At 40.1% G+C, this 12,900-nt stretch overlaps 1 protein-coding gene across 6 annotated transcripts in view; it reads left to right on the forward strand.

Annotated features, from left to right (window-relative positions):
• The window catches only part of LOC124802684 (LIM domain-binding protein 2), a 794,320-nt gene that overhangs the window by 760,041 nt on the left and 21,379 nt on the right, over window positions 1–12,900 (forward strand). For all 6 annotated transcript variants that reach the window (XM_047263615.1, XM_047263618.1, XM_047263620.1 and 3 more), the window contains exons 5-6: window positions 11,045–11,147; window positions 11,436–11,608. In XM_047263615.1, coding sequence (XP_047119571.1) covers window positions 11,045–11,147; window positions 11,436–11,608 — 276 coding nt within the window. The remainder of the gene's footprint in view (window positions 1–11,044; window positions 11,148–11,435; window positions 11,609–12,900) is intronic.

Genomic DNA, 12,900 nt, shown 5'->3' on the forward strand with positions numbered 1-12,900 from the left:
TAATAATAAAAAAAAGCCTAAGTTTAATTAGTGACCGTGGCTAATAGACGAAGGAGATTGGTTCCGAAAGGGAGATCTTGACAACGGTATTCCAGGGCTACACACCGATGTCAAGGTGAGTTAAGGCTGCGTTTTAGTCTTAGTCGCTATTGAATTTTAACATAGACAAATGTATTCTTTTTTTAACATAATGGGGCAGTATAGTATAACTGATGACATATATATCGAACAACGCAGTCCAAAATACACAGCAGTCCGAGGTTACCCAATGTGGTAGGCCCTAACACTGCCTTAATGTTCACTCGTAATATCCACAAAACCCTAAAAACTCTCCTTCTGAAACTACTCGCAATAAAAAATATTTTCTCGCTTATCGTTGCGAATACGCGGTTGTTTAGGTACTGACCGCGAAGAAGTCTGCACGCTCAACCTGCACGTACTCGTGCGAATAAACAATCAATTACGGTAATTAAGGGATCGTAGAGCCTTTTCAGCTTATAGAACATTCTGGGCGTTTAGCGTTTCTTCACCAACGCTGTGATTGTAAGGTACCAACGACAATCAGGATTGCCACGTTTCCGGACTTAGACGGGATTATCTTGTTTTTAGTGTGAAAAAGGCAACACCCGACTAAACTTGTGGAAAACAGTTAATTTTTCTCATGATCTATTCATTGTGCTAGAGCCTAAATTAAGATACACTGTTGTAAACATACCTGAAATTGAAAATTCAGATTGAAGAGAGCTAAGTTGACAAACCGCAGTCAAGAGCCGTTACATCGAACTCTTATTCAGTTGCGAGTCATAAGTTGATTTTACAAGTTTGTGAAGCAGGCCCTAGACGGTCAATAATACTGAAAACGTTTCCCCAGTATGCACATTAATGTTGCGCATCTGGGAGTGAGATTGAGAGGTTGCGCAGTAATGTTGAGACCATCAAAAACTTTGGAAATATATTGCACTGTGTGTAAATATTGTGCCGTCTGTGGACAGTATTGAGAATATCCTTATCAGTCTCTGGCATGTTTCGCGCACTAAGGATGTTAGATTCAGTTAGGTTTGTTGTTGTCAGTGTCAAACGTTACAGTCGCGCCACACCGTCTCATTTTTGTTACTCCCAGCGATAGCAGCGTCCCAAGCGGACAGCAAGCGACACTTCTGAATAAGATATCGGATGAGTGCGAATACTAACGTTTATACTGATTTTTAACCAATATATATATATATATATATATATATATATATATATATATATATTTAGTGCCTTAAAAATCGACAGTAACAATCACTATATTTGTGATTATTTAGTTTCCTTTAGATCCTGGGAGATATGCAACGGTGCATTACAGTACAGTTAATATACGATTCCCTTGTAAAGCCTTGTTTACACGACATTGGGTTGCGGCACTCGTTGCGTGGAATGAGTTGTACGCAAATGGTTTAATATTTGACTGTCGACACGGCAAAACCAGTATACACTTCAGTTTCAGTTTCGTCGTTTTGTGGGTTCCTGAGTCGTGTCTGAAGTGAAAGTTTTGGCAGCTGCACGTCGCACGAGTTGTGATGGAGTTAAAGCTTTTTGCGTGGAACCTCTGCATAAGAAAAATATAAGAAACGTGTTTCGATTCTAGCCTGGATGAAGGAAAGACGTCAGCTCGGTTGCTCAGCATTCTTGCTGAAATAATTTGTGATGGAAGACTCAAGAAGTTCTTTTAATTATCTTAGATTGTCACCAGAACTGTTCACGTTTCTTTTAGAGTTAATTTTGCGATATGGGGTAAAGATACTGTAATGCATGAAGCACTTCGCCAGAAATGAAATTACACATCACATTGCGTGCATTACAATCGAGAACACTCGGCATGCTATAAGATGAGGATTTAGTTGGTGATGACACTTTTTCATTAACACCAATAATTATTAACATTAACAGCAGTAATTATTCGAAATGGTCGCATTAAGAAGAGACTGGTTTGCAAACTCCTCTCTTGAAGATAGATCTGTACAGTGGCAATACTTCAAAATTCAAACACATGTGAGTGGAGAGCACTACTGCAACGTTTTTAATAGATGAATACTAAATAAAGAATGCAGCTGCTTGATTAGCGTAAGTTTCCCTCCTGTCAACAATATTCCTTTAAAAAAAAGTACCAACTCGAACGATGGGATTTTAGTCTTGTAGTCGAGTGAATTTGCAAAGCTAGAATTACATTTGTTTGTATTTTTCTCAATTCAGTTGTATATGTGCTTTTAATTCAATCAGTTTTGACCGGAACTCAGATATTGTCAAACTTTCTGTGTTCTGATCGCACGTGAAATACATTTGTTTGTATTTTTCTCAATTCAGTTGTATATGTACTTCTAATTCAATCAATTTTGTCCGGAGCTCAGATATTGTCAAACTTTCTGTGTTCTGATCGCACGTGAAGGTCTCAGAGCAACAATATATTGCTTATTTTTGTAATCAGCATCACTGAAATCCCACAAACACCTATGCAAAGCATAGATATCCAAAAAGGGAACATTATTCGCCGTTCGTCCCTGCATATTTCAGTTTGTCTACACCCTACGAACACACATAACCTCAAAACTCATGCCAAAGTTGGAACATGCCGAAAGTGTTTAGTTTCACCATTGAGTTGCGCAAACGCGCGGCGCGCATGGGCAGTGGGTGGTAGCGCAGTTGCCTGCAACCTAGTGTCGTTGTGTAAACTAGGCTTAACGTGCAGGATTTCCTGTATTATGTCGTTATCTTTTAACAATAAGTTGCTAGTAAACGGCAGAATACCTGACCTCTTACACAAAGACGTCATAAAGCTATCCAACAAAACAGGGTTTTGTTCGCTACACTTTCAGCCAAACCATTGACTGTGGAACGTAGGAAATCCACATGGAGTGTAAGACATGCATTATTTAACGTATGAAATAAGCGACCACAATTGTAGCTGAAGAGAAAACCACAGAGAGATGATAATAAATCGGCAAAAGCAATAAAAATTTTCCAACACAGCGGAAACCAGTTCCACAATTGTTGCTATATCTGAGAGACACCCGGCAAGAACCTTCAACACATTCGCTTTTGAAGCAAAAGTACTTACATTCAAAGAAACATTCGTGTATTAGAAAGTGTAAGAAAGGGCGAATCATTGAACTCCATAAAAAAAAATGTATGTCAAGGAAAGTGACTATGGTGACAGCGACACAAACAACAGAAATATATGCTTCTCGTGCATGAAATGTGTTTATAATCTCTTCCTTTCAGTGGAATAAGCTGCAAATATAGGCATATTCGAAAGTGTGTATTGAACCGGGAACCTAGAAACGGCTTCTTCGCCGCCCAACACCGATCCCAGGGTTATTGTGCAGTTCGGCCCCCAGTGGGCCGCCTGACGGATTCGTGCCGAGGACCCGATCGCCTTCCCGCTCGGGAAGCAGCACGTTAGACGGCGCGGTTAGCCGGGCGGGCATATTGGATTACTTCATTGAATCAGTGTGATCGGTTGTTTTTACATGTGTTGCACAGTAATCTGTGTCTCTTGGTAATTTACTAACGCATGCAACGCAAAGATAACATCTATTCCCGTAATTAAATAGAAACTAATTAAAAACAAACATTATCCTTACGGTGCATGTGACTGCTTTCTCGCCGCTCGGAGCGCTAGTATCGCTCAAGCTGTCAAACGGTAACAACTTTCACACCAGAGTGTCGTGACTGTACTCATTATACTGCGGTGGTTGTTGTGTGGAAAACTGGTAATTTCAAGAAGAGTTGCATATCGAAGTAGCGGTCTGCATCCGAGTATTATATATCGAAAGTGCGAGTCTAGAGGTGGCAAATCTGAATTCTGTTTACAGCGTTGACATGAGCAACTACAAATGACGAGCGTTTCGTAACAAAGTTATTTACGAAAGGAACTACTAATTTCACTTACTTTACTCGTCAGCCACATTTTCGGCGTGGATAATTTCGTGGATGGTATAGGCAGCTGGGAGCAGTCCTCCTTTCATTTCCATGGCCAGGATGCACTCTTGATATGCCTCTCAGAAATTTCGGCAGAGTGTCACAAGGAACACTTTTGCCAGACATCCGTAAATTGTGAAAGTTTAGGTACTGGAGGATACATTGTTCGTGTCGTCTCCCGGTTGGCCCTCTCTCTTAACTGAGCATTTCAGAGAGTTCTACAACCGCTCACTATTCTTGATTTGGACCATCGAATTGTCGCAAGAGAGATATTCAATGGAATAATTCGTAAATTCTTGATCTATGCCTTCCTTTTTCAAAGTTTTCTAAGGCTTCCAGCCGTAATTTATAACTTTCCGGCAGAATGAAGTGTTTTTTAAGGGTCACTAAAATTTTCTTACCGATAGGGACCGTGCCATTCGTGACAATATCGTTGCATACCTCACGAGAAAAACCGTAAAAGTTTCTGACGCAGTGGTTCTTTTACCCAGCACAACACTTTAACGATACTCCTCTCGTTGGTGAACTACGAAACCATGTGTTTTCCTTGATGGAAGTTCTTTTTTTGCATTTTGTACGGTGCAACTGAAAGGGGAACTCCACATCGGCGGTCTTCTTAGAGAGTCGCACTCCATTGACAGTCGACGCATCTCCTCAGATCCTGGTTTGCCATCAACCCATACTCCCAACAAAACTGTAAACAATTGTCTGTGCTACGCAGTCGAGGGAATTAACTTTTGCCGCGTGAGACAATTCGAACTTGACACTACATCGGTTTCATTCGTTGCTATAAACACGTAAACAGCGTTAATACGACGTTCCGTTGTCAACGCCGAAAACGATATCCGTATTTGCACATATGAGAGTCGACCGGAGTGAGGCCGCGACCTCTAGATGCAATGCTTCTTGGAAATTACCGGAAAATTAGTTCAAAACAGGACGATAGAGCATTATGAGTAGAGAGCATCGAAATGTATAAATCATTGCCAGCACTGTGAGATGTTACGGTAAATGATTACAAAAACAGAAGTGTTAAGAATAATGAATCCTATGATTTGTTGCTCAGAAAATATAGGGAATGGCCACGGAGGAAGATATATATTTTTTAAAAATTGATGAATGCAAAGTTACAAACATAAATATACATAGATATTTATCCTTATGTGTGCATTATTTAACCGAACATAATCCTTTAGTGCACGTATTATTGCATGACACATTTCGACAGCTATATCTCAAATACTGCTAGGTGAAACTGCGCTTATAAATTTCAAGTCTTTGAAAGAATTGCCAGTAGCAAGATATAGCCAATACATAAGCGCTGACTTGGTGCGTCTCTTATCGTATTATTGTGTTTTTTGCTGACTGGCATATGGTGTCTGCAGATATCTATCCGTGGAGGTGGGAGGGGGGGGGGGGGGGGTGGGGGTAATTACTTGTTTATGAGGACGCCACCGTCATGGGATAACTGTTTCCAATAACGTACCAAATGTTGGACTACCAACCCCAACCCATAAGAGGTCATGACAATTTTTTTTTCAAGCTCAAATCTCCGAATATGTTTCCGTCTTGGACACTCCTTGAAACAGTTTTTCATCGGCCTTTCTTTGTGCTTGCGATAACGTAGAGCAATTATTACGGCAGCAGCACGTTTATTGTCCAACATTCCGCTTATTGCATAATATTATTGAGCAGTCCAGGGAGAACGTTAATAATACTGCTCAATATTATTGTGCAATACTATTGGCCTTGTAGGGGCCGCCAGAAGCAGTCTTACACGTGCATTCATCGTCAGACAGCGAAATTTATGAAGTGCCGTTGCTGAAAAAGAAGGTAAATTTGAAATTCACTGCAAAGTCTAATTATGATTAATGTAACGACAAAGGTTTACACATCGTGCCGCGTACAATGAGGTGACAAGTCATAGGATAGCGATATGAACGTATACAGATTACGGTAGTGTCCTCTAGACAAGGTGTAAAAGGGTAGTGCGCTGACGGCCTTCCCTTAACGACCGAGAGCAGGGGCGTCTGCGTAGATTGTCAGTGCTAACAGACTAGAAGCACTGCGTGAAATAACCGTAGAAGTCAGTGTGGACATACGAGGAATGTATCCATTAAGACAATGCGGCGAAATTTGGCGTTAATGGGCTATGGTAACAAAAGACCGACGCGAGTGCCTTTGCTAACTGCACGACATCGCCTGTAGCGCCACTCTTGGGTGCGTGGCCATATCGGTTGGACCCTAGACGACTGGAAAACCTTAGCCTGGGCAGATGAGTCTCGATTTCAGTTGGAAAAAGCTGATGGTAGGGTTCGAGTGTAGCGCGACTCCACGAAGCCATTGAAGCTAGTCATGAAGATACTATGCAAGCTGGTGGTGGCTCTAATTGTGTGGGCTGCGTCTACATTGGAATAGAAAGGGTCCTCTGGTCCAACTAAACCGACCATTGACTGGAAGTTGTTATGTTCGGCTATTTGGAGATCATTTGCAGTCACTCATGGACTTAATGTTATGGATGACAATGCGCCATGTCGCCAGGCTACAATTGTCCACGATTTGTTTCAAGAATATTTTTTACATTTCGCGCGAATGATTTGGCCACCATATCGCCTGACATGAATCCCATCGAACATTTATTGGTCATAATTGAGAGGTCAGTTGATGCACAACATCCTGCACCGGCAACACTGCCGCAATTATGGACTGGACGGCTGTAGAGGCAGCATGGCTCACTATATCTATAGGGGACATCCAGCGACTTGCTGAGTCCATGCCATGTAGAGTTTCTATGCTACTCCAGGCAAGAGGACGTCTGAGTTTCATCAACTCAGTGCATATTTTAGTGCATCCCACGAAGCTGAAAATGACGTTATAAACTGAAAAGTTAGAGTTCACAAAGAGAGTAACCCTGTCGGCCATGGTTTGATCGAATTCTGCTCGGGCTCTGCTGGAGAATGGTGACGAATAAAGTAGGAAGGCGTCACACAATGAATATGAAAGTTGGCGGTAAAGGGATGCGTGCGTATAAACTTTCTCGTGGGCGACAAGTGCTTGAATACAGCAGGCGGGGTCAGGTGGATGGAGGCTGCAGTCGGAATGCCCTTGTGCGAGAAGATTTGTGCAAGGTAGTTTGCTGTTAAACCAATCTTCGGATTCCAGACAACAACAGCAGTGATAATGAAAAAAGGAACACTTCCTTGATGTTCTTCAACTACTGCGTTTTTACCTTAGAACCAGTTTTCAGCTTCTTAGGCCATCAACAGATGACCACTTTATCATTCTCTTAAGCACATTAAGTGATTTAGGCACAGTTCACACAGTGTTGTCGAATTTGTGCAAGTTTCTTTAATCACCAGTACACCAATGTTATTGCTTGTTATTTGAATACTTTAGGAATAACTTTATGATGGGACAAAATCAGCTGTTAGTGTGATGAATGATGAAATAAATAAATATTCATTTAAAAATATTTTAAGTTGCTGAAAGTGGAAAATCGTTTTAACCCACAAAATGTTTCATATACACTTGGAGGTAGTAACGTGGTGAGAAAATGCATCATGCCAGTTTGCACTATAATGAAAGAGTGAGTGATACAGAAGATAAAGCACATCCTTAGCAAAATATTATTACAGTCAGCAGCAGAAGATTGTCCTCTCTATTCCAACTGGACATAAATGCAGTACTTCCCACTATGACTTATACTGTACTCTGTGGACAAGTGTGTATTGTGTTAACTGCTTGGGACTAAAGAGACACACTATAAGGCACACACAGTGAGCCAATGGGAGTGGATATTGTGTATGATGCAGTTAGGACTACTTCATCAGGGAATGCATGATACATCTTCGTTGTCACTGTAACTTTGCATTTGCACTATGACAATGTCCCACTCCTCCTGAAGTGGGAATGCACTTGCAGGGAGACAAGAAACCTAGCTATCATACACATTCTGTAAAGCAGTGATTGGAAGAGCACTTCAGAGTTGCAATAAACTCGCCATATTTTTGTGTTGTGGATCATCGTTGGGACTTTGTGGTACTACCCAGTTCATTGCCCAGTGTTGGTCATACTATATGACCAGTACCAGAAAACACAGTAACAGGGAACTGAAGTGATTTGCCTACATTTCAAGAAAATGTCTCTATTGACTTTTGACTGAGGCTGGATGAAGTACTTCTCCAAGCTTTGCAAGGAAATAGGATGGAAATGGTGGGATAGCTTATTCTTAAGCCACGACCATAACTCCATCAAATGTTTCTGGAAATAACTAGAGAATTTGCTGCATGCAGAATTACTTCATCACAATTATTACCCATGTTTGAGGAACAGTATTTTCAAGTTCCATTTTCAGAACTAGCTGTCATGAATGTTTGGAACTGATACCTTGGCATTTTGTTCTGAGACAAGAATTACTCATGTTTGTCATGAAATGCTGGGAGTATCCTGTCTCATAGATTCGAGCAAGCTGCACGAAAAATTAAGTTAATGGTAGAGTCACGTTGCTATAACTATGTTCTTGATGCAGTGTGACACATATTGGTGAAGTTGTTCCATGACAGGGCTGAAGAGTTTCCTATATACCTGTCATTCACTACTCTGTCAAGTAAAACAAGTGAGTTATCAGAGTTGCATAGTAGAGAAGGTGATCAACTTTCGGGAAAAGGTTGGGGAGGGGGGGGGGGGGGGACTGTATTTCCAAAACGTTGAAATTCGTGACCTGTTTTGCTGCATTGTGAGCAATAGAATGGTATCATTATTTTGTTTTTATGAAGGAGCAAAGATACCCATGCTGTTGGTGTAAGACTGTGCCTGATTGTTAACACAAAGGCAACGTTCTGCAGCTGTTGTTCGAAGAATGTGAGGTAGTGGTGATAGTGTTTTTGTTTTCTCAGGTGACAGAGACTGCTGTTCTTTAAGTGTCAAACATAGTTTTATCACAGAAGAGAATGTGATATATTTTAAATAACAGTGCCCAGTGGCCACAGAGGCTGAGGTGACAATGCTGACTAAAGACTGTGCCAGGCAATACTTCGGCATATATTAGTTACACCTACATATGCATGCTGTAACACAGTGACACCCCTTCTGGCCTGTGACCAGATCATTCTGGCAGACTGCACAGCATTCATTCACAGTGATACCTGTGAGCTACACAGTGCCACAAGACTGTTGGTGACACACTGACTGGAGGTTTGCAGTAGAGGTAATGCTCAACCATCTCCCACAGTGTCTCATAAGATGCAGGGAGATAAATCTGTGTTGCTGACATAAGTATTCCAGTATGAGTGTAGTGCAAGCCAAGAGCCTCAACATAGTGCAGATGGGGTCATCTCAGAACCTGGGTCTGCATTCCTTATGTGCCGGCTTTGTGTGCACCCTGTGCACCTTGTTTCCTGTGGTTTTCACTGCTGGCTGGAAGTGATCATCTTTATAAGGTTCACCCTTCCAGCAAGGTGAATTTTGTTGTTAGGGAGCTGGCGATATGTATCACCGGACTTGATGACTAAAAAACTGATGGATCACCAATTGACAGAAGATCGTAGTTTGACTACAGACTATTAGTAGGTTCACCTTTCCAACAGGGCGAATTTTGTTGTTGGGGAGCTGGCGATATGTAATACCAGACTTGACAACTAACAAACTGATGGATCACCAGTTGACAAAAGATCGTAGTTTGACTAAAGACTATTAGTTTCTACATAGAAGTTGGAACAAAGCAAGGCCTTCACATAGTGTTAGGATTGCCTACATGTGACCTAACTGAAACAGTAGTACTGAGATGATGACTATTCACTCAGTTCAGTGAGGTAAGTTACACTGGTTTTTTTTCCCCCAGAGACTGGGATGTGAAACACATTAGAAAAACTAAAATATGTAATAATTTTACACAAGAATTAATATGTTAATATTTCTTCAATAGATCCTAAGTGACACAGTTCTTCAGGATGCAAACTACATAACTATCTCATCATTTTGCCTTTTGTACATACAAAAATATATCTGACACCGACTGACTGCACAGTGTTAAAGGTACTTCCAGTTCTTAACTTGTTATGTAGCTGGTTTGAATGTTTTTGATATATACCCACAAGTTCTTCAATTGGAAACAATGGCTTCCTTGCAGAATTGATTGGGACCTAGGAAATTATTAATCTGTCCTTGCTGTTACATTGTGTACGTAAGAACCAGCATGCAAAATTTTTGAAATGAAGAAAAGTTAAGATTTAGCATCCTGTCAACATGAAGAGCATATTGATTTTTACCTATTTGTGGATATTATTTAAGATACTGTTATTCCCAAGAGTACTGTCAACAGATGCTGCGTATTTCATGTTGTTTAATTTTATGTAAAAATATAATTATGAAGCTACTGCAATTTCATGTAAACCTGCTGCCGGGAGGTTTGTCAAGTACCAGTAGGCTAATATGTATCGTCATTTACGCGTCATAAGTGTGATGCACTGCAACAGAAATTTGACATATACCAGTTGCAGTGTGATGACTCTGATTTTCCTGTTGAGGTTTCTTTGTTACCTGACTCTTACAATTGTAATCTTCTTCCTTCAACAAAAGACAGAAAGATCATGTCATTACTGTTCACATGGACGTAAAAAATACTGTTTTTACCACAGTGTGAAAGATGATGCACCAGTGGAGTGCAAAACACCAGCAATGGCATTACTTTCACTTGTATCATTCCTGACAAATATAAGAACGGTTCCTTCAAGAGGGAACTGGCTAAATGTGGTTGGATGTCCAGTCCCATGTAAATTTTATGTTAGTCAAATTTTCAGTTGTTGACTGGAAAACAACTAGACTGAAGAATGTATAAGAAATCTTTACAAATGTGTAAAATGCTAATGTATTTTGTATATGAAATATTAACATTTATGAAACTTTCCTGACTTGTATCTTGCTTCCTCCGAGGCCATTCTAATAATTTCCTTTGTGGCTGGCACACTTAAATGTAGATTTGTAGTTATTATCTAACTGATATAGGAATTTGCACAGTACTGCCACATTTACATTGTTTGATGTAAGTTATGGGTATTAATGTAGTTTCTTTTCTTTTTCTCAACAGGAGAGTGATAATCTCTGGTGGGATGCCTTTGCCACTGAGTTTTTTGAAGACGATGCCACGCTCACACTAACATTTTGTTTAGAGGATGGGCCCAAGAGATACAGTAAGTATATCTACAGTAGGATTTGTGGGATGTCAAAAAAAGTACAAACAGATACTAGCACATAGAACTTGTTCATGTTCTCATATATCATTTCATGACTATGAAAAATACTGCATGTTATGTTAGACTGTTAATGATTTCATATGCGGGAAGAAGTTGATAGATATTGTTATTGATGTCATTGTATTTATTCACTGCCAGTAAGATTACACACTGTGAGTTGAAGGTTTTTTTCGTGGGTGCCTATGAGTTACTTACAGCTAACTGAAAGTAAACTTTGTGTTTCAGCTATAGGTAGGACACTTATACCAAGATACTTTCGGAGTATCTTTGAAGGTGGTGTGACAGAGCTGTATTATAATTTGAAACATCCTAAGGAGTCCTTCCACAATACAAGTATTACTCTGGACTGCGATCAGTGCACAATGGTGACGCACCATGGGAAACCAATGTTCACAAAGGTACATTATTAGATATGTGATACATATATACTGATTTTGATGTCTGGCTAGTAAAGATTTTATGTTGTTTTTTCTGTAATATTAGAGAGAATCATTTGCTGAAATTCCAAGTGTAGCAGTATATGATATGAGAAAATTTTTGAAAACTGTTTTTAAATATGGAAATGTTATTCAGGTTTAGGTAATGACAGACAGTCTCTGATATTTTAATGAAATTATTTGTTGATAGCATTTAAGATTTGTGAGGGTCTTTTTACTTTCAAAAGTAGGTGCAATTACCCTCCTGTTGGCTTGCTAAGCGTTAATGCTGCGGAGGCATTTCTGTAAGGCTTCGTACCCTTAGCCTTTATTAGTCTCCCAAGACAAGCACCATATAAGAGCCCTAGACAAGCAAAGATGGAAGGGACTGTTCACACTCAGGCATATGGGTATGGTTAAAAGATGATGATGATTGTTGCTTGTTGATTGCGTATACCATCAAAAGTTTCTGCTTTGAGCTCGAAGGTTTAAGAAGTGTCAAAAATATTTGTTAACACTTAATTTCTACTCCTACATACCCTATGTATTGCAGCACCATATCTACAGTCTCCAAAAGAAATGTAATCTCATTGTGAAGCTCTTCCTTATTTGCACTTGCAAAATAATCTTTTAGTGTCAGTTCATCACTCTACAACCTCTCCATCAGCGTTAATGAATATGCTGTGATGGGTAAAAAATTCCATAATTACTGCCAGTATTTTCACATAATTTGTGAAGTTTCACAATCTTTTTTTCTTAATTAACTTGGGAAAATGAAGCATTTAACAATTGTTCCCTGAAATGTACCAGGCGATACTGACATTTTTTATGGAGGGCATAAGGTGGCATTGGAGAAAAAATAGTCAGTGAATCAGGGGATCATTACATGCATTCAAAAGAGCAGAATATTGATTTTAAAAAAGAAGAAATAGAAAAAAAGACATGCCAAAATATGAAAATAAACAAGGAAAAAAGAGCTGTAAGATGTGAAGAGTATGAGGAAGTAGGGGGGGGGGGGATATTGGAAGATGTGGCAGAGGCTTAGTAAGCAGGGGGGGGGGGGGGGGGGGAGAATCATTGAAGGGTGAGTTCCCACCTTTAGGATTGTGAACTCCCAGTTATTGGACAGCAGTGAAGCAAGTTTCTGTGCAGCAAGGTCTCCAGCTGAAAACTGCTTGTTGCCAGAATGTTTTTACTGTCTGTGACCACTCAGTTTTACAGACTTCATGGCAGGTAATCAATAAAGAGAAAACAGAAAGCATGCACATGTGCTC

Source organism: Schistocerca piceifrons, chromosome 6, assembly GCF_021461385.2.
Source record: "Schistocerca piceifrons isolate TAMUIC-IGC-003096 chromosome 6, iqSchPice1.1, whole genome shotgun sequence".
NCBI lineage: Eukaryota > Metazoa > Arthropoda > Insecta > Orthoptera > Acrididae > Schistocerca > Schistocerca piceifrons.